Source organism: Pleurodeles waltl, chromosome 12 (assembly GCF_031143425.1).
Source record: "Pleurodeles waltl isolate 20211129_DDA chromosome 12, aPleWal1.hap1.20221129, whole genome shotgun sequence".
NCBI classification, from domain to species: domain Eukaryota; kingdom Metazoa; phylum Chordata; class Amphibia; order Caudata; family Salamandridae; genus Pleurodeles; species Pleurodeles waltl.
Window position 1 is genome coordinate 590,970,656 of NC_090451.1, and position 25,917 is coordinate 590,996,572.

Below are 25,917 nucleotides of genomic sequence, written 5' to 3' on the forward strand. Positions count from 1 at the left end.
AATACTAGATTTGGGAATTGGAAGGCAGGTGGACTGGATGAATCGGCTTATTGTTTGTAAGGACAAACTGAGTCACTGGGAATTGGATTGGGGGTGCCTATTACACATCTAGTGTTGTGACGCATTGATTTACATTTACTGGTGCTGTTTATATTCAAATGCCAGCCGCTTAAGGCCTGGCATATCTTCTGTAATTGTGCATTATGTTGTCATTGCTATATGGGCACCAGGTTCTCCGATTCTACCTCACTGCTCTAAACCTGTCTTGATATTACCAATGTACTCATGTGTCACTAATTTCTCAATTTATACTCTAAAAAACCAAGGAAGCCTCTGTGAAACAACTCCTTTTCCATTGATGTTCATATCTTAAAAAAATCTTAATGTTGTATTTCTACATATCAGGATCTGCTTGTGTGTACCCATGTTTCCAAGGTCTCTTTCTGTAATGTTTCTTGTTGAAAGTGCAGCTATTCCAACTGTAAGGAGGTTATGGGTGTAGTAGTGCCAAGGACAGAGGTAAGAGCCCCGAGGGCAGGTGTAATGGGTGCACCTGATGTTGATTGAGGGGAAAAAAGGGGGTTTGGTGCGTAAACGTCTGTACTAGTAAACCAATCTTGAACTTTTTTTAATTGTCTCAATGTTTTTGCAATATTTGGGTTATCAAACCCCCTTTAGAGAATATGTGGACTGCTACTAGGGTATTTGAGTGTTAGGCTCACCATAATAGATGTGTTTGTAGCTTCCGATCAGCTGTGGTATAGCCAGATGCCGTGCACTACCAGGGGCGAGGATCTGCTGGTGGGTTCAGAGAGGATGGGATTTCGTAATATAAATTGAAAGGTACTTGTTTTCCATGGCATTTGTAGCAAAGTAATTAGATAAACATAAAAGGAAAGTATCTTTGGTTGTTTTAAGTTTCCAGGGTATTTGGAAGTTCATAGTGTGTCAAGCATGCTGTTTGTTGGTGTCCCAAAACGATGAATTCAGTTTCTTCCCTCTGCTGTTTGTAGTAAGGACCCATAACTGTGTCTCGGTGTTTTATCAGCTTTCCAGACTTCTTTTCTCTTAAGAATATGGAGAGATAGGAGCTTCTGCGTGTTAGTAAGCCGGGCAGTGCAGGAGAAAGCATTCCTTAGTCTCTGCTCCTGCAGGGCCACACTGTTGACTCTGTTTGTGACTTGCTGACTACTAGTCCATTTCTGCTTCCAATTTGTGGTCTCTAGTTTGTATTTGGACTATAATCTTCCAACTAGTTACACGTTAGAGAGGAACCTCTGTTCTTAGGGAAAGTTCTGATCTTGTCCGAAATTGACTGAAAACTCACCTTCAGTCTCCACCATTAAATTCTGGTTACAGAAGAATTCACTGTTCCTGAAAAAACACAATATGGTCTACTGTTGCCCTTGAGTGACTTTCATGTGTCTGTTGTCATTGCAGCCTATTGTTCTTCTTTATCTAATAAATCAACCTGGTGCATTTCCCACCCATGGGTTTTCTAGGTCCTAAGGTGATATCAGCATGATGACATGCACTTCTTTAATTCGGCATTCTATAAGCCCACAGCAGTGGCCAAGGATCTGGGATGCTTCTCGGGAACCATTACCAGAGAGTGATAGCCATTTGCTCCGATCAGGGTAATTCTGACCTGTGAGGCTTTTAGATGACAATGGAGCCTAGGCTTTGACTCCCCTCTCTCACCCTTTGCTATTGGCTATTTGCTGTATCGTCCCAGCCTATAGGCAGTTCTTCTTTGAAATGCCTTGGGGGTATTTTACATCTTAGACGTGTCCTTGATCATTTCACTGCCTGTCACATTAAGCTTTAGAACTTTATATCATCTTTATAGAGAAAGCATTTTTTTTGCTACTTTTGTCCCCGGCATTTACAAAGACAATCGGTCTGGCTTTAATATATTAAATTGCATTTGATCATGTAACACATGTAAACAGCATTTGTGAAAGCTCGGGTTTGCTTTTGGTGGCACTTAATAGCGAGCCCTATTGGCTTAGAAAATGTCCGTTAACGCTTATACACACTTTTACTGTACAATCTATTAACGGGCCTGTCGTTCAGGTGTAAGGATATCTGGAAATCTGAGATTGTCAGTGGAGTGTGCGTTTGCATTGCGTTTAACAGAACTGCTGTAATGCGTAGTGCCTGAAACCTCAACCTCATGCACTTCATGAAGAGACACTGCTGAGCATCAATTAAACATCTGATGAAGGTTGGCGTTTGAAGACCTTGGAACATTTCTCCTAAATGTTTAGTCATTTAATCACACACCTGCAACAAGTTAGCCCAGTTTGCAGAAAATGTCCAAAGCGGTTATGTTTGATGTTGTAAATTGTGTCTTAGAGTGGTGCCTGCTGAGTGGGGAACCGGAGCATAGATGTTCTGCAAGACTGGGATAAGAAAGCGTTTGCTGAGCCCGCAGGACTCCCGTTTTGAACAATCTGATTTACCCCCCCCCCCCCCCCCCCCCCGCCCGCCTCCCACACACAACCATAAGCCCCCGCCCAATAAACAATGACTCTACCCAAAAGAGGAGTTTTATGCATGGAGGTGGTGGTTATTTGATACTTCTGTGAAGCAGAATTCACTGTACTATAGTCACTTGATAAATTCCATAACATTCTCGTAACCTCAGTTCAGTATTCTTGCAGGATAACATAACAAGTACACAACATCCTGCAACTGCTAACCTGTTTGCAACACATCTTGACTTCCTCTTCAAACCCTGCTCTTCCTCTCGTCCCATTACATGCAGATTTTTCAAGACAGGATCTAACCAGACCATTCTGGAAATACAACTCGAGCGACTTCCCAGACACGAAGTGCTATCAAACCAATAAGTCTGTTGTGGATGAGACCGTATAATATTTGGTGGTGTATGAATTTTGCATAATTATGTTAAATGCTGCTAAATTTTTTTTTTAAATGCAGTATTTTAACCAAAACGCACCCTCTTATCCATTTTGGCCCTGGATGAAGCAGTATCCCTGAGTGTAATACTGTTCTCCATGATTGCAACTGATACAGTGTTAATACATCCGAATTTCCTGAGTAAAGGAGCAACTGTCTCAATTTCACTAGCTGGGAAACCCTGCCAGTGAAATCCCACTAGGCACACAGGCTGCGAGTGCAGCACGGCCTTGGCTTCTTCCGATCTCCACCTATGCCAAGGAAGGGGGGGGACAACTAATTCGAATTTACTCTTATTCGGAGCCTTTGTTTAACGTGGAACTCTTCTTGTAGAAGGCCTGCCAGGCACTGGGCGTCAAGCTAGTCCAAAATCTCAACTGCTGATGTAGAATTCCAGGCTTCCAACATAAGATCTGAACAAGCCAGATGCACAAAACAGATGTCACACTAGTTAATGAACATCCGATTTTCTAGAGTGGAAAGAAAAATATTTTTGCCAAACTTAAAAAATGGAAGGTCGTGCCCGTGAAAACAATTCCAGCACGTATGTGGTATTTATGACAACTTACGAATACTGTTTTCTGTTGTCGGCCTGATGGGATGTGGTCTTGTTTGTTTTTAAACCTCTGCTGCTGAAACAATCCCTCCTCCTCCCTTCTATCAGTGGAAACCTGAAAAGGGAGCAGTGACGAAAAGCCTTTCACAACAGATGATTATCTTCAAACTGTAATGTAATAAAATCAGTGGGCTGGGCAGGTCTCTCAAAATGAGTTCAAATCGAAATTAAATGACTAAACTCCGACTAAACTTCAGAATGGATGACCTCTAGTTGGAATCTGCATTTGGTGATCCCATTTGCAGTTTTTTACTGTGGCTTCTGAAACTGTTCTCTAGTTCAGTTGTTCTTAACCATTTGACTTCTATGGCCCCCCCACTTAATTTTTACTGGAACATAAGGTGCCCCCTGAATCATTATTAGAATCCAGTGACCCCGCCACAGTCATTACTGGAAGCCAGGGGGGCCCGTCCTAAGCATTTTCGATGATTTGAACCATAAAATAATATGCAAATAGTAGAGCTCTTTAAATTCATTTAAGCCCACTCATCGCGCATTTATATTCTGTTTCGTGCTTTTGCACTGCTCCTACACATCAATCCGAGGAGTCTAATTAATTTTTAGCCTCCAATTTCAAATTCCTTCACAATTACAGAACGTATTAAAATGTTCAGGTTGTACATTGTGCTTTTTCATTCATATACACTTTTATTCTTCTATTTTTATTTAATTTTCTAAACAGATGAGGGCCCCCTAACTAGGACTCGCGGTCCCCAGGCCACAGGTTAAGAACCGCTGCTCTAATTTATTTATTTTAATGGTTAGTTTGGTTGATCTGAATTTTAATTGTGACCCATTTTAAAAGGTTTCACATACTTAAAGCCGAAAGATTGACAACATATCTGATCATGCGAGTTATGCTTTGAGTCCTGATTTATAGATGTCAGGGTGACCTTTTATGTGTTGCATTACTTACCCATCAAATATTCACTAAAAGCCCCTTAAAAATCTAAAAAATAAACCTACATCTTATCAACAAATCAAAACCTTGTGATAATTCCATGAATAACTATCTGCTGCTCTCCCTTTCCAAGATGGCTGCTGTATCTCGTAGGCCTTTTCTTTTTCAAATGAGTAGACGTCTCAACCAGGAGCCACTGAACATGAATCATCCTTACTATCATAAAAAAATGAAAGATCCCTCTTTGATTAGTCGTTGAGTTAGTTTAATTTACTTCATTGTCGAAGGACTCCAATAAATTCTGCCCATTATGCGGTCTCCTTTTGTTTCATAGGTTACACCAGTGGTTTTTCAGCACCATATAATTATACAACACACAGCAACAATGTTTGAATTTTTCAAGGTTTCCCAAAACTGCTGTCACTCCTATTCCTTTTGCCTGACCAAAGGGATTATAAAAAATGTTTCTTAAAACAAACGTTATCACTAGAAACAAATAGTAGCATTCTTCTTCGGAGACAGAAGTGTGCCTGAAGATTGTGAACAAGAGAATCTTGCCCCTAGAATCTATTTATTATATTCTGCACCTCTGGGATCGTACTGAGCCTTTGTACTTTCTCCTTAAGTACAGTTTTGTCACTAATGCCTTAGACTTGAGCATGTGCTGTGTAAATTGCAGATATAAAAGTCTGAGTAGAATCTTGTCATTTTTAGCATGCAGCAAGTGGGTTCTGTCCATTTAGTCGCTCAGGATTCTTTTAATTTTATTTCCCGTTTTTTGGACTTTTGCTTTGAGTAGGTCTCACAGTCCAGTTGCCGTGAATTTACCACAAATGAGATTGAAGGTAGTAAGTGCTAACTGCCAGTGTCAGTTTTGTAAGATGAAACTGCAAACGTGCAGGCCGTGCATGAGAGCATCTGGAGAGCTCCTTACCTGCGCACAGGTAGACTATTGCAGAAGGGACTCTTCAGGGATTAGTACTGACTTGGAGAAAGTCTTATTACGTGAATGGGCATTCATAGTGTAGGTCTGTAGTGTTTCAGAAGTTTGTGGTGCTTACACTTTACTACATATCGAAGCTAAAATCTACACTAAAGTACTTTTTTTTTTGTGCACTTAGCCAGCCTACAAGCTCTAGCGAGGTACCATTCAAGGGGTAAACATGCAACAAGCATAGATTGTACAGTCTCTAACATCCTATCTGCATTCCATATGACATATTTCATATTTCCCTGGTTTAGCCCATAATCTGATTTCAGGCCTTTGTCCCCTACTGGGCCATGTTAATTACTCTTCTCCCTAGTAGAGGGATCAGAGGCCTCCCTTCACAATAGTGCTGATGACAGTGATTGACTCAGTTCCTGAAAAATAAAGGGGTGGGGAGCAAATCTGCATCTGTTAATTAGATTGTCACACTACACCTTGGATGGATTAACAAGGGCGAAGAGCCAGACCTCTAGAGTCAACACAGGAGGGGTTTGCCTTTGAAGTTTTGGTGGGCAGGGATTAGGTAGCTGTGCCTGCTAGGGGTGGCGCTAAATCTCTCAGGGGAGTTCTTTCCACAAACAACTTGAAGTCACCATATTGGATTGTCACAGAATGTTGTGCAGAAGGGCTGAGACAGGGTATCTGGCTTCTAGAATTTCCCACCTGTTCCACTTGCTACCAGGAGCAAAACAAGCCCAGAATCATCCTGGTCGGCTCAAAGGACTGAGACAGGAAACTGCTTACCTGAGTTGCTCATCAAATATTCAGAACCTCATTAGCCCCTGCAGGGACTAATTTGCCAACCTGTTTCCTTCTGTGGTCACCCCAAAGAGGCAAGGGCACCACCAATGTTTTTCTAATGTGTTGTCGGTGGGATGCTGGAAGTGCAACAGCCCCTCCAGATTTCCACCAAAAGTTGCCCCAAGTCTTCCAAGAGGTTATATATCATGTCACTGGGAGAGGTTTTACTAGATTCTAAAACTCTTCCTGAGCCTATACTTTGTACATAGGGCTTGGGAGAGCAGGGGCCCCTAGTGGTAGGTCTTAAAGTTAAGTTTGCAACCTGTTAAAAGTAAAAGAAGGACTTGTGGTTTTGAGTTTGCTTTATTGATAATGGCTGACAATGTAAGGTTTCATATTTTAATGAATGCTTTTGAATATTGGTACTACCCCCCCTTCCCAATTGACTTCAGTGGAGGTTTAAAACATGTAATGTATATTGGTATCATCCCCATTGACTTCAGTGGTGTTACATTGATGAAGTATGTGGGGTTAATTCTACTGATTTGAAATCCTGTGCCTGTCTTATTAATAATGACACTCCCCTTCTTTTGTGATCCTACATCTAGTAAAGGTGGTAGTACAATGTGAAGAGGGTGTCATCAAAGGTATTCCCATTTACCTGACTGTAAATTTGTAATTAATGTATAATATTTGAGTGTTTGTGTAATAAAAGTACCTCTCTTTTTAAGAGAAAAAGCCCAAGTCCTAAGTGGACAATGGTTTATTGACAAATAATTTATTGAGTGTTGTTGGATACTAGTGTGCTGGGGTGTAACTAGTGCACACTACCACCATTGCTCTCCTTTGCTACACAGAGAGAGTTAAGTGCTACAAAAGGGGTAGTTGGTTACCAGTAAAAAAAAAAAAAATCCAGACTTATTACTTGTGAAGAGCGTGCATCCTTTGCAACTAATAAAACAGTTTCTTACACTGCCTTCATGTTTGTTGCATATTGCTATGGCAAATTGTTGTTCTCAAATCAGAACTTTTTTTTGAAGAGGGAGCGGGTGTTTAGAAGACTCAACAGGTTGATTACCTCTAGGATTTGAGGTCTTTAATCAGAAAGTGAACCAATATCGCTGCTAGGCCATACAAACGGCAGACTAGTACACAAATGTCAATAAAATAAAATGCTCCTATTGGGAAGAAAGGGATGGGGTGGAAGGAAGGGATTGGGGCGAATGGTTATATGTTTGTAGGGAAGAAGGGGTTTTCCACTCTGAGGAGAAGTGATTGTCTCTGGGCATCTGGGGTAATCACAAGCAGTGCTGCTGGCTGGTACACAAGTTCCTGTCCAAATAATGACTGAGCGTAAGCAAATGGCGACTTACCAAGTGTGGTTATATCTGATAAAGCGTCTTGAGTTTGCAGGTGTCTCACATTCATGCCAGGTGCGAAAGAATCAGTTGGTGGGTGTGACGGCAGTGGAAAGGAGACGTGCCATGTCAGCGTTGTCTGAACTGTTTGGCGGGGCTGTGTGCATGTAGGCCGATAGTGTCGCTAAGGTGGAGTAAATATTTACATGTTCTGTGCTAGACCTCAGACGCCAAGGAAAAGGGTTGGACAGATGATGATGCAAAGGTTGGCAGCACCAGCTCAGCATAGTCACTGATGGGAGTGCTTACTGCCTTGTGGACAAGCACTCGAAAAACTTTTTATTTGAGTGTTACAGAGTCATGTTTACCTAAAATCCTGCTGACTTTTAAACACCTGATGGATTTGCTGTTGCCCCATAATGATTGTGTGAAATCCATATATGAAATTGTTTTTATATTTCCATAGTTACAATTCTTATCTTTTGTTGTCAGACATAATATTAGCAAGCAGAACGTTAACAGTAACCATTATATTATGAGCGCGTTTTTGTAAAAATATTTAGTGCGTTACCCTGGTAAGGGTATTGGGAGATTTGTGTTATGTATGGCTGACCATCTCTATCGCATTTCAAAAAAAGCAAGTCCTGTACTGTTTGCTTGGGTTTATAATCCCAGGAATCCCCCTTTATTGTTCCCCTGTCTGCATAGTCTCAATTGTAAAGCAAGCAAAAGTAGAGCATGCAAGCTCGCTTCCTACTGCTGGTCATCAATGGTTGTGTAAAGGAAGATACAAGGCAGTGAGGGGACAACCTGACGTGCCCGCAGTCTACAACTATGGGCTCCTGATGAATATTATTCAAACTGTGCAAGTTCTAAGCCCCATAGCTCTTCTTTCATTTGTGTACGTTTTTTAATTGGCCAGCATCAACTGGATGACGGTCATATCCTGTTCTAGGACCTTGCAGGGCCCTGCCCTGAAAATGTAGTTTTGTTCCTATCTCTGGTTTAGGGGGCTGATTCAGGTAGCCCCCATATTTCCTGAGAAGGCATCTTGTTGATTTTCTTCTCTCTACTTTGCTAAGGTGAGTCCATGTTATATGTGGTGTTTTTTTAAGCAGCTGCGTCTTCGATTGCTGGCCTCTATTGCTCACAGTCACTGGGTGTTTTAAATCCTTAAGCAGAATGAAAACGTGTTATTCAGTGTTGACTGTGAGCAGATGGTAAGGATTTGTGCTGGTGTTGGAAGCTCTCTGGCGCACTGTCGACCGAAGAAGAGACCTTTAGGGAAGTGGGTTTTCTCATCGAGTGGCAGACCTAGACTTGTTATTGAAAAGTCAGGCTTGGCCTACCATGTGCCGGACCCTGAACAAGACCTCCCAACCCTCCTCACTGGCCATATTCTGGAAGTCTGGCTGTTCCCCCAGAGGCTTGCCTACTTCTGTTATTATATGACTAACAGAACACAAAGGTTTCTTTAAAGCAAGCTAAAGATAAGACTCGTGAGTCCTACAAGAGTTTCTTGTGGATATTATCAGTCATGTACAGATAGAGCGGAGGGCATGCAGTTGGGGTATGGGGACCCTCCCACACAGTTTGGCTTCTTGCAGGTTGTCTCAGTATGTTATGGATCCTTCAGGAAGCTGCTCGCCCAGTACTGTTTACTTGCCACCTAGCACTCTTTTTTTTGTGGAGTAATGTATGTCGTAAGATCTAGTGCTTTGGAATGTAACAAGGAGAAGTTAATTATTCAGTGTTTAAACTTCAAATTTTGTTTGCTTTGAGTGAGGTTTGGGAAGCTAGTGGCACAATTCACAGCAGTGCTCTGGCACATAATATTTTAAGCTCGGTGATTCGATGTTATGTTAGTGATTTCACAGAGCAGTATTGCCTTGCTGCACCGTCTGGTCTTGAGGATTAGGAAGAGTATAGCAAGTCATTGCCTACATATATTTACTTTATAGGTGAAGGGTGTAAATGCACTTAGTTGTAACTACAATCTTGATCATGAACTCTAATATTTAGAGTTCTCCTTTCTGCTATTTTGAGGCAGTTATTAGTGTAAACAAATGTATATTAGCATTGAAGGAAAAGAAAACACCATTTCTTTAACTTGTTGGAGTGAAATAGCTGTATATTGCTAAAAGCAGGTCTGAATGGGGAAGGTGCGTAACAATGCGTTGTTTTCCAAGGTAGTGGTAAAGGAGATAGGAGCGGGCCAGTGAACTTAAAGGGAGTGGGGAGAGATTAAAATCTGGTGGATTCAGGACATAGAGGTGAGGAAATTGAATGGAAATAAAATGTATTGAGCTTTGGGATTGAGGGGTAATAAGAGACCAGGAAAGTTACTGGAAATGAGTCACATGTTGGGCTTTATTGGATGTGGAAAGAAGTCCTTGGAAGTGAGTTAAAATGAAACCTGCTCAATACTTTACTGAGGGGTGCTGATAGGACACAAGTTGGACTCTTCTAATATCCGTTTCTGAATCTCCACAGATACAAACGTTACCATGGCCAACAAGGGACCCTCATACGGACTGAGCAGGGAGGTGCAGCAGAAAATTGACCAGATGTATGACCCAGATTTGGAGCGCGTTCTTGTGCAGTGGATCATTGCCCAGTGCGGGTTGGCGAGCGGAGATGATTCTGATGCTACCTCTGGTGTGAAGGAACCCGAGCATGAAGGCAAAGAGGGCTTCCAGAAATGGCTCAAGGATGGCACGGTGAGCAGCGCGAACTCATATAGAATCCACATTGGCCTGTTTTTATCATGTTTTCTTTGTGTTTTGTTTTCATGGGCTCTTTTGTACAAGACGGCTATTCAAATGCTGTGATCAGTGCGTCCATTTCACACTATCCTCTTCTGCTGTCTCTACTCAGTGTTTTATTTGAATCCATTCAGTATTGAGTGAGCTGTACATTGTTTACTGTGTCCGGTTAAATCTTCCCCTTAAACATGACTTCAGTATTGTCAGAACTAAAGGACATATAAGGCAATAAACATTTATTGACCTATATTATTGTGGAAAAATCTCAGACTTGCTACACTAACATTATTTTCTTAAAACAATTACAGAACCGGTCAAAATTTTGTGGAGATAAGTGAGGGGCTGGTAAAATATTGGTAATTGGTGAATGTTCTCCTAAACGGACTCTAAACCCATGTTCGAAATAGCCTTTTTAGACCGTGCTTTAAAAGCCGCACACTGGTAAAGCACGGTCTAAAAAGGCTATGCAAGAGAATTACGAAAATCGCTATGCAAAACTATTTTAAATGCGAACTAGTTACCAACATGTACATTAGCGCCCAAACACATTGGCCCCGGTGCAGTTATACAGTGGAGACAATTCCCAGTATCTGGCCACAGTAATGTCTAGCTGGGCCATTACCAAACTATTGCGAGGATGCCCTTTAGGAATGAGGCATAACTAAAGCAGTCTGTTTCTACACCAATTCCCGCATCTTTTTCCTCAGTTCTGGAACATTTTTCACAGTGGAAAATAAATCAGTATTGCAGTGTTCTGTGGTCTATATGGCTCGACATTCTTAAATTAATGAGAATAGGCCTTAAGAAAAGTTGAAGGTTAGTGTTAAGTGGGTTAAACTAAGTTTACACAAAAAAATTAATGTTTTTTGTAGCAAATAAAGTCCCCTATTGTAGACAGTACACGCACAAGGTCAATTGTGAACTTGGTAAAGGCTACATAATTAACAATATTCGTTCATTAGTTTCAAAATATACCTTTTAAAACTAGAAGTGCATGGCTTTTTGATTTTTTATTTTTTTATTTCGCATTTAGATTTTCCTGTGAGTCTAATTTTATTATAAATGCTGCTCAGAATTTTATTGCAAAAGTTTTAAGTACGCAGCAATATATTTTGAATTACTTGGTTTGTATTAGAAATTTCCCCAAAACATTTCTGACTGAGAGGCCAATAGGAGTGGGTATCAACATTTGGACGTGTCACACTATTGGTAAGGTTGACTCCAGTGCGAGGGGTATGACGTCAATAGGCAACAGTGTTTTGCTCTAGGTACGTACTAGAGAGCAGACGTCATTATTCCACAAGTCCATATACCTAAGAAAAGCTACTGTTGCCCAAACACCTGGCAAAATACTGAATCCTGGCCCACTAATAGCAATTTTTCATTCTCTTGGTAGAACTAGTTGTTGGATTCAGTCTATATTACTTAGCCAAAATGAAGCATCCCACCTGATCCTTATCTTCAATTTCATCACCTCAGGATAAATTGACCATTAGATATGTGGGTCATGATTTGCCCCATTATAATGGCTCCAAAATTGCTCCATAATTAAATTCCTCAATGTATCACGTGGTATCTTCCTCCAACTTGCGCTCAATAATTGCTTGATAGAGTAGTGGTGTATTTACATCCTCAATGGGCTCAGTAGATGATCCATATCTGAGTTCCTCAGTTCCCCTTGGCAAATTCCCTCACACTGGCTGTTTAATTACATCACTGCCTAGGATCTGCATTTTCTCCCTACAGTGAGCCCAGCATTTAACACTTTTGAGTGGAACCACAATTCTGTATTCGTCCTCCCTCTTTCGCAAGATTGTCTTAATGGCTAATTTCACCGTTCGGTGGCTACTGTAGATTTTTTGGCCTAAATACACTTGTGAACGGCGCTTTTATGCTGAAAATACAGAGGTATGCGTCGTAAAAGTGGTTGTGGGAAGGAGAGTGGAAAGGATTTTTCTCCACAACTAGGAAATCAGACTTTTCAGTTTTCGTAAGACGTTTTCAGACTTCAAAAAAAAAAAAAAAAACATTCAGGCGAATGATTTTGTTCAAAGTAAGTTAATGGGAGAGACACTACCATTTGTTTTTCCTCAAAAAAATCTCCAAGCAAATTTGGTAAGCATGTCAATCTTTGAAACCTGTTAGAAGCACACATTTTACAACTTCACCGTTTCAAAATGTGAACCCTATTTTCCTCGTCGTTGTAGTATCATCCTGAGTTGCACTTGGCTGTCAGACTTTCTTTCAGCGAGGAGCGTGTTTTGTGCTTTTGATGAAATAGCCCTCGCCCTCCTGCGTGTTGCTACTCTACCTGGTGTACTGGTCTATAGTTTAACGACCTGGTTAACTGATGCCAGTGAATTTTTCTTAGAATAGAAGTTCGCCATCTGTACCAAAACCAGTGCCTTGTATACAGGGTTTCTAAGGTCATGTAAACTAAGGATTGGAAGTGTGATCGCTGGCAACCACAACGCTGTCCATGGTAATTGAAGGTATTACATCCAAGTTTGGCTGTCAAGTTAAAAGGTTTGTGTAAAAAAAAAAAAAAAAGGACGAGCATTGGGAAAGCCAGTATGGTTGGCCTTGACAAGCTAAAGCTATTGCTATTTTTTTAAATTCTTTTTATTACATGAGATGCCACACAAATAGTCAGAAAAAAGAAAGTTTGCTTCTAGCAGGCTGGTGCACTGAGATCATATATGTGAACCCTTTTTAGTTTTACACTCACTGAATTATGAATTAAGATTCATATTGATGCAAAGAAAGTGTATTATAGGCTTTGAATTATTGTGACTTGAAGGTTTAGTTTAACCCCTTGGGTGCCTTGGACGTAACTGTTACATCCTAAGCCACGGCGCTCGTTTGCCGAGGACGTAACCGTTGCGTCCTGCACCTAGCCCATGGGGGGAAACGCTAGTGCTCCCCGTGGGCCTCTCCTGGGCAGGAATGGAAGGGGAATCGCTTCCCTTAACACCCCCTTCCTTCACCCGGTGATGTCTGACGTCCGCGCTCAATCACGCACGGACTTCATCAGAAGTTGCCACCAATTTATTTTAAAGACATTTCTGCCCCTCTTGGGGGCAGATCGGCATATTTTAATTAATTTGATCTGCCCCGAAGTGGGGCACAAAACACAAGACAAAAGGGATAATTATTTTTTTTTTTTTCAGGAGGGGAGCAGCCCCTTAGGCAAGGATTGCTACCCTGGGTGCCAAATTTATTTTAGGCCATTTCTGCCCCCAGATCGGCCTACTTTTATTAGGCCAATCTGTCCCCAAGGGGGGGCAGAAACCACTAGACACCGGGGATTTAAAAACAAAATGTACATAAGGAGAGTGACCCCTTAGGCAAGGGTCGCTCCCCAGTGAGGGCATATTATATTAGGGCATTTCTGCCCCCTTTGGGGGCAGATAGGCCTATTTTTATTAGGCTCTTCTGCTCCCAAGGGGGCTGCAAGCCCACTAGACACCAGGAAAGATTTTTTTTTCAAAAAGAGGGTGGGGGTATAGCCATTGCCCTACCCCAAATAAATGGGGACAAAGTTGTGCTACCCACCGATGGGCAGATGGGTCAAGTACCCCCGATCCACTAAGCTGCACTTTATATGCTTTGGGACCCGGCTACATAGAAAAATCTACCAGACCTACACACATCTGAAAACTAAACATCTGGGTGAGTCCAGGGTGGTATACTTTACATGCACCCCACACCATTTTCTTACCCACAATGCCCTGCAAACCTCCAACTTTTCTTGAAATCATACATTTTCCCTATATTTTTGTGATGGAACATTCCGGAATCAGCAGGAATCCAAAAAAATCCTACCACCCGGCATAGTTTCATCTATACTTATAAAACTTCTGCCCACTTGTCAGCCAAAAGCGTTTTTTTTTCCTTTCTTCAAACTGCCTATTAGGACCTGCTTTGGTTCCCTCTCAATTTCGACATGTTTTTGGCTCTTCCCTGTCGCAGGCTCTTGACCCACCTACACAAGTGAGGTATCATTTTTATTGGGAGACTGAGGGGAACGTTGGGCGGTAGGAAATTTGTGCCGGTGTGGTGTTCCCCACAAAATGTGAGGGAAAACCTTTTTTTTTTTTTTTTGTGCTAAATTTGAGGTTTGCTGAGGATTCTGGGTAAGAAAACACTGGGGGAATCCACGCAAGTCACACCTCCCTGGACTCCCTTAGGTGTCTCGTTTTCAGAAATGTCTGGGTTTGGTAGGTTTCCGTAGATGGCTGCTCAGGCCAGGACCAAAAACGAAGGTCGCCAAATTTGAAGGTTTGCAAAGGATTCCCGGTAACAGAATCAGGTGAGAGCCACAAGTTACCTCAACCTGGGTTCCCCTAGGTGTCTAGTTTAAAACATGCATAGGTTTGGTGGTTTTTTCCAGGTGCCGATTGAGCTGGAGACCAAAATCCACATCTAGACACTTTCCAAAGAAAACACCTCAATTTTCAATGTAAAGATTTGATGGGTCCATGTTGCGTTTTGGGTAGTTTCCTGTTGCGGGCACTGGCCTATCAACACAAGTGAGCTACTATTTTTATCAGGATACTTGGGAAAATGCTGGGTGGAAGGAAGTTTGTGGATCCTCTCAGATTCCAGAACTTTACAGCACCGAAATTTGAGGAAAGAGTTTTTTTGTTTTTTTTGTTTGTTTGTTTGTTTTTTAGAAAAATTGTGAGGTTTGCGAAGGATCCTGGGTGCCAGAACCTGGTGAGAGTACCTCAAGTCACCCCATTTTTAATTCCCCTAGGTGTCTAGTTTAAAAAAATGTGTAGGTTTGCTAGGTTTCCCTAGGTGCCGACTGAGCTAGAAGCCAAAATCTGCAGCTAGGCACTTTGCATTAACAGGTCAGTTTTCTTTGGGGAAAATGTGATGTGTCCACATTGTGTTTTGGGGCATTCCCTGTCGTGGGCACCAGGCCTACCCACACAAGTGAGTTACCATTTTTATCGGGAGACTTGGGGAAATGCTGCGTGGAAGGAAATGTGTGGGTCCTCTCAGATTCTAGAACTTTCCATCACCAAAATATGGGGAAAAAGGTTTTTTTTTTTTTTTTTTTGGGCCAAATATTGAGGTTTGCAAAGGGTTCTGGGTAACAGAACCTGGTGAGAGCCCCACAAGTCACCCCATCCTGGGTTTCCCTAGGTGTCTGCTTTTAAAAAATAAACACGTTTGTTAGGTTTCCCCAGGTGCCGCCTGAGCTAGAGGCCAAAATCCACAGCTAGGCATTTCCCAAAAAAACACATCAGATTTCAATGTAAAAATGTGATGTGTCCATGTTGCGTTTCCTGTCGCGGGCACTAGGCCTACACACACAAGTAAGATACAATTTTTATCGGAAGACTTGGGGAACATAGAATAGAAGAAAAAGTGTTATTGCCACTTGTCTTTCTCTACGTTTTTTCATTCCAAATGTAGGACAGTGTAAAAAAAGTCTATTTGAGAAATGCCCTGTTATTCACATGCTAGTATGGGGACCCCGGAATTCAGAGATGTGCAAATAACCACTGCTTCTCAACACCTTATCTTGTGCCCATTTTGGAAATACCAAAGGTTTCCTTGATACCTATTTTTCACTCCTTATATTTCACCAAATTAATTGCTGTATTCCTGGTATACAATGGAATACCATTGCAAGGTGCAGCTCATTTATTGTCTCTGGGTTCCTAGGATTATTGATGAACCTACAAGCCCTATATATTCCCGCAACCCGAAGAGTCCACCAGATGTAACAGTATATTGCTTTCAAAAATCTGCCATAGCTGGAAAAAGATATAGAAGAAAACGTGGCCAGAAATGGCTCCTTTTTCACCTCAATTTCAATATTTTCTTTTATTTTAGCTGTTACTTTCTGTAGGAAAACCTTGAAGAATCTACACAAGTGACCCCTTGCTGAATTTAGAATTTTGTCTACTTTTCAAAAATGTTTATCTGTGTGGGATCCAGCATTGGTTTCATACCCATTTCTATCACTAACTGGAAGGAGGCTAAAAGCACAAAAAATAGTAAAAATGGGGTATGTCCCAGTAAAATAGAAGAATTGTGTTGAAGAATGTGTTTTTCTGATTCAAATCTGCCTGTTCCTGAAAGGTGTGAAGATGGTGATTTTAACATCGCAAACCCTATGTTGATGCCATTTTAAGGGCCATTTTTGTGGAAAAAAAACAAAATTTTAGCCAATTTCTTCGCCTCCTCCAGAGGAACCCTCAAACTCTGGGTACGTTTTAAACCACAGGTTAATGCCTTAGTGAAGTCTTGCTATTGGACCCTGAAAATCCTGAGGAAAATCTTACCGTTCTTGAAGCAGGAGGAAAGAATCACGGTTATGTTGGCATTGATTATGTCCAGAGTGGACTATTGCAATTCATTGCTGCTGGATATTGATGAGTGCACTCTGAGGAAACTGCAACTAATTCAGAATAATGCAGCTCGTATGATTCTGGCATTTCCACGTTTAGCTTCGGCTTCCCTTAGCCTAAAGTCTCTTCACTGGCTGCCGGTGGGCAAGAGGATTATTTTTAAATTTCTCTGCCTTACCTTTAAAACACTATATGGGGTTGGTGCAGAACACCTGGTGGACAGACTCAGATGGTATTGTCCAGGACGCGCCCTAAGATCGGAGAAGTCTTTTCTGATCCAGGTCTGTAGGACGCACAGAGTTAGGTGGGGAGATAGAGCATTCACAGTGGCGGCTGCCAGATATTGGAAGGGTCTACCTCTTGATATCAGGAAAGAACAGAACTTCGCGATGTTTAAGAAAAGGGTGAAAACCTGGCTGTTTCCTCGGTAGGGTTATTGGCTCCAGTCGTCTTCTTATCCTTTATGTCCTCTAGCGCTTCGATGCCAAGGCCGGAACGCGCTTTATAAATGCCCATATACATACATACATACATACCTTTAGAATCTCTAGGATGTTGGGAAAAAAAACTGGCGTTGATAGCTAATGTGGACAAAAAATTATGAGTGCCAAAGCACAAACTACCCCAAATATCCAAAAAAAAGGCCTGCCACTTGAAGGGGAAAAGGCCTGGTAGCGAAGTGGTTAAACACAAAGGTGACTGAAACAATATACCTCTGGCTAAGACTGATAAAATGAAGTGTTGGTCCACCTGGCGTGGTACTGAAATGTTCATTTAGTGGATAGGTATTTTTGGTGGGTAGATATTACTTTTCTCGGAGAGGCTGCAGGCTCCTTGCACTGCCTGGTTGTACTTCATGCGAGAGAACCCTCCTATATCCCCAACGTTTTTTTTTTTTTTTGGTACGGCCTGACGCCATAAATATTTTGGGGAGTGCTCCCTGTGTTCCAGGCATGTGGCATAGAGCCTTTGAGCCTCTTAACATGGCCTGCCCAGATACTAAGGCGGGCTGTAATCCAGAAACAAAGCGGGTTTCGCATTGTAGCTAGTCTTGTAGTTGTGGACCTCTTCTGTGTCACTCAGTGGCAATTTTGTTTTACGTATTGGGTTGCTTCCGCACATTCTTTTGCCTTTTAAGCATTGAAGAGATAGGCTATTATTAAAATGTTGTCTTTTGCCTCTTTGTTCTTGATGGAGAATTGTCAGGTGGCTAGTGCCATCGTTAAACTTGGTGATTGCAAAAAGGTGGAGGTTTACTAACCTCTTTGTGCTCTATTTACTCACGGGTGACTTGTCCATTCAAGCAGTGGCAGCTGGTGAAATTTGAAAATGGTGGGGCGTAAGATTAGATCTGCATGTATTGCATACGAGCAAGCAAGGCCGACTATCCATAAAAACACCCCCTTGCCCACTTCAAAAAAAGTATAAAATAAATGGGATACAATGATACGTTTTCCAGCACAATTTATTTTGGAAACTGACCAAAAAGCAATTGTTTTTTCTGACCTATGTAAATGTATTTAAAAAAATTCCTTTATTGTCAAGAGAAACTGACCCTGCCCAGGGGTGTGAACAGTATTCCACTATAGTAAGTTTGGTAGTCAATATTGTAAACATATTATGGCAGAACAATATTTTGCCGTTTGATAGTGTGACAGCTGTGCAGACACCATAGAATAACATTTGGGCTCTCCCCACGTGCTCTGTAGAAACAAAGAATCCTACCGAGCATGGGAGATTCTCTTGTTCTCAATGGTCCAGCAACGTTTTATAGAAATCATGCATCTCCACCCACATTAACTGTGTTTTTTCACATACCTTTAGTGTAACGAGACATGTATGAGGGTTGCGATGCAGAGGGGGGAAATGGGGCAAGCACAATATAGAACAAATTACAGGGAAAAAAGAAGGGCCCAGGAGTCCCTGGTGGGGGACCAGGTGGTGAGAGAATAATAATAAAAAAGTATTCTTAATGTGGCTGTCACTGCACAGGATGTATCATATATGTGTAGTTCCCTGTGCAGTGTTAGTGGAGCAGAGGTATCAGGGCCCAGGAGTTTCAAGCGCCATTGAACCAAATAATGACTATCTTTCCCTATCCAGGGAGAGGAGGATGCATCCATTTTCTAAGCTTGTATTTGGGCCGATTGCATCATTGCAACGCCAGTGCTCTGCAGTAACATTTATATTCACTGTACATTTTTCATGTTTCTCCAGAAGAGAGGGGATCGAGACAGGGCAGAGAGAAGAGGGATAAATACGGAGGAGAGATGTGGGTCACCTAGGGAAGGCTAAACAGTAGTGCTGACACTGGGATCAGACAGACTCCGAGAACATACACAAGAACAGGAGAGATGAGCAGGAGCGTGGCGCACACACACACACATACACATTTTTCTAGCAGCAAGTTATGAAGTGAGAAGCAGGCAATGCTGGCGCTGCAAAGGCAAAAGGAAAGGAGCCGGACTCTCCTCTTTCTTGGGCTGATATTGACACAGGGGAAAACAGTAGAGCCACCAGCATAATCATATTGCTGGGAGCCACAAGCATAATCATATTGCTGGGTGATAGGTATATTTTTAAATCTCTTTTTCATCTACAAGGATTTGAACTGCGTGATCTTCGAGTTTCTCAGTTTAGGGTTGGGAAACATGCTCACTGCACATTTTCCCCTTTGCACGTGCTCCCTTTCAATTTAGTATCCAGAACAACTGTTTTTAAGGGATCATGTCTTGATACTGCTCTGTCCTTTGCACTGCTGTGAAGATGCAGACTAGGTATACGCATGGCAGTTTCCTTAGGAGTAAGGTGCACGTACAAAGCTCACGGTGTACATCTTTAATAGCAGTGCACGGACACAGTGCTGATAGCTGCAGGTTATCGCACAGTACAGCTGCCACACTATCATCAGTGGATGGATCCTTAGCAGCGCTATGCAGATACCATGCTAGTGTTTTCCATGTCTGTAGCGGCACATTTTAGATTTCCTGTTAGCATACCCCTGCTTGCGTTGATTCTTCTACATATTGTGACGTCCCCTGCCATTTCCATTTTGTGCTCCTGCATAGGCCCAGGGGACAGATGTCTGCCCTGACAGCTGAAAATTCCACAAGACCAGTTCTCCCCTCTGGTTGTGTTTTCATTTCCTCCAAGCCTCGTGTATGGTGTGTATGTAATAAGGAGAACAGAGAGCCTATATGGATACAGCTTTGGGGGAATAATAGCTAGAGGAGGAAAGCAGGAAAGATTGCCGGTACTGCTGGGAACAGATTTAAGATCACACTGAGGCAGAACATAGGCATGGGCGCCAAATTAAATGTGGCGTGGCCCTTTGGTGAATTAGATAGCTAAAAAGAGACCTATGCGTACAATATGGGGCAGTTGAGAATTTGTAAACACGCGTGGTTTAAGTGTTTTGCAAGGTCGGTGTTAGAAATTGGGTCTTCAGTTGGCAGAAGTTTGTACCCTGTTGAAGTAGGGACCACAATCCTAGTCTTGGTAAGTCAGTCACCATAAATTCACCTGTGCTCACCCTCTGGTAGCTTGGCAAAGAGCAGGCTGGCTTAACGTAGGAGGCACTCTGTAAAACATTTGTGCAACACTTGAAACAGTAACACAGTAAAAACACCACAAAAAGATTACACACCAAGTTAGAAAAATAAATTATAATTTTATGAGTAACCAAAATCCAAAAGTAGAAGTCGAGATATGAATTTTTTAAAGACTATCTGCAATTGTAGTGCTTAGAAGCTTAAAGTGCCAACCAGGGCTATCCGGTCATGCTAGACTGGGGTAAAGTCAAAAGTTCAGGCTGACTGCAGTGGACTGCGCGCTGGCTACAGGGACCAACCTTGTATCGCTGGAAGACTATCTTGTATGGAGGGTTGTGTCAACGTCAAAGATCCAATGCGAGGAGTATAGGAGATGATGCAAAGGTGATGTTGGTTCCTGTCCGCTTAGTCAGAGATGCTTCATCAATCCTCGAACAGTGGTGTGCCATAGAGCCCTTTGGGATGAAGGAATGCACGCAGTCGAGCCGTGCAGCTGGTGATGCGAAGCTGATGCGCCAGGGCTTACGGTGATACGTCAGTCCAGAGTTGTGCAGTCGGTGATGCGAAGTCCTCGTCCTAAATGGCGAGGAGAGGGTTCAGTGGTTCTGATCGGAGCAGTCACAGCAATGCATGGATGTTCGTTGAACACAACTGCAGGTTCCACTTCCAAGGGACCAGGACTGCATTGGAATATCTTTGCAGGGTAGAAATCGGTTTGTAGAGTCTAGAAGCTGTAGCAGAGATGAGTGAAGTCTTTGGTGGCCCTGAGACTCCAGAACAGGAGGCAAGCCAGGAAGCCTTTGCATTCACTTTGGTTCTAGGGATGTAGAGATGCAGGTCCAGTCCTTCTCACTCTCAGGCAAGGAGCGCAGGTTCAGCAAAGCAGGAGCCCAGCAAAGTCCAGCAGAGTGACAGTCCAGTTATCAGAACAGCAGTCTTTCCTGACGGAATGTGCTCCGGCCCAAAAGTGTACTGATTTGATGGTAACTGGGGTGCAGTACTTATACCCAGTTCTGCCTTTGAAGTGGGGGAGACTTAAAAGAGAGGCCTTTGAAGTGCACAAACTCCTGCCCTTCCTTTCCTGGCTCCAGGCATACTACAGGGAGGTATGTGAGGACTGAGGACCCAGCCTATTCAGGTGTAGGTTTCAGCGCCACCCTCCCATCCTGCTGAGGATGGGCCATCAAAATGCAGATGGCCACTCAGTCACACCTACGCTCCCTTTGTGTGTGGCTGTCCCTTTGTGTGTGGCTGTCTGTGTGGGAATGCAAAAGAACCCAGCTGTCACCCATCCAGAAATGTATTCAGAGACTGGCAGAGGCACAGAATGGTTAAAGTGGCATTTTGAGAATTGCAACTTAAAATCCATCTCTTAACTCAAAATATCTATCTGGTCCCAATTGAAATTTACACTTATAAAATGTAATAAAGCAATCCCAATGTTAACCTGTGGGAGAGGTAGGCCTTTCAGTAGTGAAAAAACAATTTTAATAATTTTTACTACTTGGACATGTAAAACTTAAAAGTACATGTCCAACATTTTAAATCATCTGAATCCTGCCCCTGGGGATGTCGAGGGCCTTACTTAGGGGTGACTTATATGTATTAAAAGTAAAGATTTGGGCCTGGCAAGAGGGTTAACTTGCCAGGACAACATAGCAGTTTAAATCTGCACCCACAGGCTCTCCAATGGCAGGCCTGAGCCATGTTTGAAGGGCTACTGAAATGGGTGGCACAATCGGTGCTGCAGGCCCACCAGTAGCATTTCGTTTACAGGCCCTGGGCATATGTAGTACACTTTATTAGGGACGTATAAGTAAATGAAATACACCGGTTGTGGATAGGCCAATGTTAGCATGTTTTAGGGAAAGAGCACATGCACTTTAGTACTGGTCAGCAGTGGTAAGGTGGCCAGAAACCTAAAGCCAGCAAAAATGATGTCAGCAAAACAGGAGGTCAGAAGGCAAAAACGTCGGGGAAACCACACCAAGGATGCCTGGTCTAACAGCAAGAAAGGCTGCATGGATTTGAGCTTCCACCAGCAACTTATTTTTAATCAGGGAAATTTACAGTAATCCCCCACCTTCCACAGCAGACCATAAAAGGGGCCCACAAAACCCCACACACTGATCTGCTAGAGCAGCTTTTCGGGCATTGCCCGATTGCCCTGTAAGTCTATTGGAACCTGTACAGATGAAGATAGAAGCACCTAGAGAAGGGAATGTCACTGGCACTGCAAGAAAGAAGAAAATAACTTGAGAGGATAACGTAGTATCCAATCCTGGCACTGCAGGGAAAATATGAAGGGACAGTGAGAGAAGGGGGTTTTGTTGTCATTGCGTGAAGCCCTGGAAGGTGGCTAAGCGAGTTAGGTGTTTTTTGCTGAAACTTGTCTGGTCACGAGTCCATACTCGGCATGGCCCACTCAGCCTTTTATTCACCCAAGTTTATACGGTGGCTCAGTAAGTAGCCTTACAAATTGTGAAGCACTTGCGATTTAGAAATAGTAAAAGTGTTGCAGAACATGTTCACAAGTTTTAGTAGGCACTTCAGAAACAGCAGACCATTAATGACTTAGCACAGAAAATAAAAAAGGATTACCACGAGCACTGATAGCGAATTATGAATGTGTTGACAGTGTCTATGACTGCCTAATTTAGGCCTGCTCAAAGACCGATCCTGCGTCCCCTTTGCTTTAAAATATTCTAAATGTAATGTCTGCAAGAGTAACATGTACATGTATATTGCAGTCACCTGGGCTTCAGCGGGAGCAGAAAAGTTCTCCAAGGGGCTTCTGCCATGATTTTTGCTCCTCGCTGCTGGGCTCACAGTTCCTTTGCTTGAAAGCGGGTTGGAGGAGGATGAGGCGCAGATTGCTGATATTTACAGGAGGCTCTGTGCTTGCTTTCTGTGTGTAGGCAGGACCAAATACTGGTGTGAGCCACTTCAGACGTTGCAGTCACAGTTATCGTGAGTGACTGAGGCGCGCCCCAGATTCCTTCTACAGTGACGCCATAGACTCCACTCTGTGCCTGAACTCTACCTTGTGTGTGAGGTACCCAGCCTCAGGTCTGTTCACTGTAAAGTCCAGTATAAATATGTAAAGACACACACCGGCGCACTTCACCTTCTGAAAGTACCTTTTTTGCCTGATCCTCAAAGACAGGGTCAGATTAGATAGAGAAAGCCGTGGGACACACATATTGAACTATTGGATTTTTTACTGTGACATAATTAAAATGACTTTGCCAGGCACTCAGTAAATGGCAGGGCAACTCACCAGTGCCCCTTTTCTACTGGCCGCTGATGCTGCCAAGGTGTAGTAAGTGTTTCCAATCAGATAAGAGAAAGTTGTGGATTCTTGTTGTTTGATGTCTTGGAGAAGAATTTGCTCAGCGTTTGAAAGAGAAATATTAGGAATTCTTACTGAAAGATCAGTAAGGAAGGCAACTTGAATAATCTTTTTGTTAAGCGTAAAATGTTTGGACATGTTCTTTAAACCTTTTTTTCTGATCCTGATTTTTCTAGGTGTTATGCAAACTAATAAACAGCCTTGCTCCAGGGTCGGTAAAGAAGATTCAGAGGTCCACCATGGCCTTCAAACAAATGGAGCAGATATCACAGTTCCTTCAAGCCAGTGCGGCTTACGGCTTGACAGCGGCTGACCAGTTCCAGACCGTAGACCTTTGGGAAGGTATGGACTTCTTAGGAAGAGCAAAATGAAGGGAATACTGTACTATAAATGCCTTGCTGTTCATTTTCCTTGTACCAATGTGTGTTTTTTTTTTTTTACGTCGGGCACGCAGACCAATTGCATGCAGTATAGACTTAGCTTTATGTCCACCCTTTGCTCATGAGTCAATGGGTTTCTTGTCCATCTCAGTTCCTTGCTCCTGATGTTTATGGATTTCTTCCCAATCCTTGATTTGTCCCACCAAAGGAACATTTTTGTCTTACTGTGCTTTGATTGGATGACCCATATCCTCCTATTGTAGACATGACAGCTAGGATTGCATTTTCTGCACCTCTTCACCTCTTCCTTCTCCTAGTAATTACATGCCCCCCCCACTCTATTATTAAATTATCCACTCCTAGTGGCTACTTGTCCCTAACCCTACTCAAGCACTTTGATTCTCTGATGCTGTGCCACTCACAGAAGTCCAGCCCCGCATTTGCACGTTATGTCACCTTTAATTATTTTTTTCTTTGGCTTTAAGAAAAATCATTCCTAGGTGGCCACTGCGCATGCATGTGTATGTGTCTTTATAAAAATGTTCTTAAAGCGAAGAGCACCATTGCACAATAGTTGCTATGCATGCTGGTGACCAGGCAGCAGCCACCTTGGAATGCTGTTTCTTTGACTTGAATAAAAGTCATTTAAATATTAACACCACACATGTGCCCTCACCATCTGGTTAAAGATTATAATAAAATTATTGGCTAAGTTAGTAGTCCTGTGAAAGATATTGGTTTTGCCAATGCTTGTTAAATTGATTTACTTAAGATATATTGCTTGGAGAACATGTGCACCTGGATTATGTCTCCATTGGGTGCAGTATGAAAAATACAGTAATACGTACGTCGATGCCACTGAAAATACAAAGGCTAGATATTAACCAAATCAGTTTAATTCAGTTATACATTGCTCCAGTTAACTTGTTTGATATAACAAATCCTTTCTTAAACTCGACCTGCGAGTTAATATGATTTTCCTTAGAATGGAAGCATCCTCTTTCAGGAGGTACTCAAGTCGTGGTGGTCTTAGTATAAGGGGTGGTAAACTCTGCTCTATACTAAGGGTGTCATCACGAGGCTCGCGTGGCAGTTAGGACCGCCGCTGTTGTGGCAGTCTGACTGCCACATTAAGACCCTTGAGGTCAGATTGCCAGGGCTCCGCCTTCTCTGCTGGGGTCGGTGATCTTGACGGGTTGACGGCGGGTGCAGATCGCACTCAGCCAGGGAGGCCATACATGCAGCGCCACCCTGCTGATTACGACCTGGTTCTCCGCCAGCCTTTTCATGGCGGTTTTACCGCCATGAAAAGGCTGGTGGAGAATGGTGCAGGGGGCTCACGGGGGCCCTGGACTGCCCATGCACTTGGCATCGGCCGTGCAGGGGTCCCCCTGCCCAGCACCCTCAGTGTTTACTGTCTGCTGTGCAAACAGTGCGCATTGCAATGGTGCTAGTGCACCCTGCAAGCAACCGCATTGCCGGCAGCTCGATTATGAGCCAGAGACAATTCTGCTGCCACTTTTCCGCTAGGTTGACTGGTGGAAACCTCGATTTCCATCTGTCAGCCTAGCTGGAAACTGTTAATGAGTCTGGCGGGGAGGTAGCCAGTGTGGCAGCAACCTGCCGCCATGGAAGTTTGGCGAACGGGTCTTCCTGTCTGCTGAGCTCCTAATGAGGCCCTAAATGCTTCATAGATGTCTTCCTCAACAAAACTGGATATGTACCTGTTTTGCCGCTAGATGTTTGCATTAGAAATTCTCCTGGTGAAAATGTCTTAGTTACTGTATTAATTTCGTACACAAAAACTCTCTTCACACCAAATGTTGCAGCATTCACAGTAGCCTGAGGAACACTTTTAGAGTATTTGGTTCTGTGGGAGGCCCTTTTTTTTGCTACGGTATAAACAATGTCCTTCAACCTTGCAGCCTGCTTTAGCAAAGATGTCTGTCACGGAACTCACTCCCTTCCAGTG

The 25,917-nt window shown here is 42.8% G+C and overlaps 1 protein-coding gene across 1 annotated transcript in view; it reads left to right on the forward strand.

Annotated features, from left to right (window-relative positions):
* The window catches only part of TAGLN2 (transgelin 2), a 136,293-nt gene that overhangs the window by 86,842 nt on the left and 23,534 nt on the right, over positions 1–25,917 (forward strand). Inside the window, exons 2-3 of the mRNA XM_069217766.1 lie at positions 10,023–10,249; positions 23,742–23,907. Coding sequence (XP_069073867.1) covers positions 10,037–10,249; positions 23,742–23,907 — 379 coding nt within the window. The 5' untranslated portion in view covers positions 10,023–10,036. The remainder of the gene's footprint in view (positions 1–10,022; positions 10,250–23,741; positions 23,908–25,917) is intronic.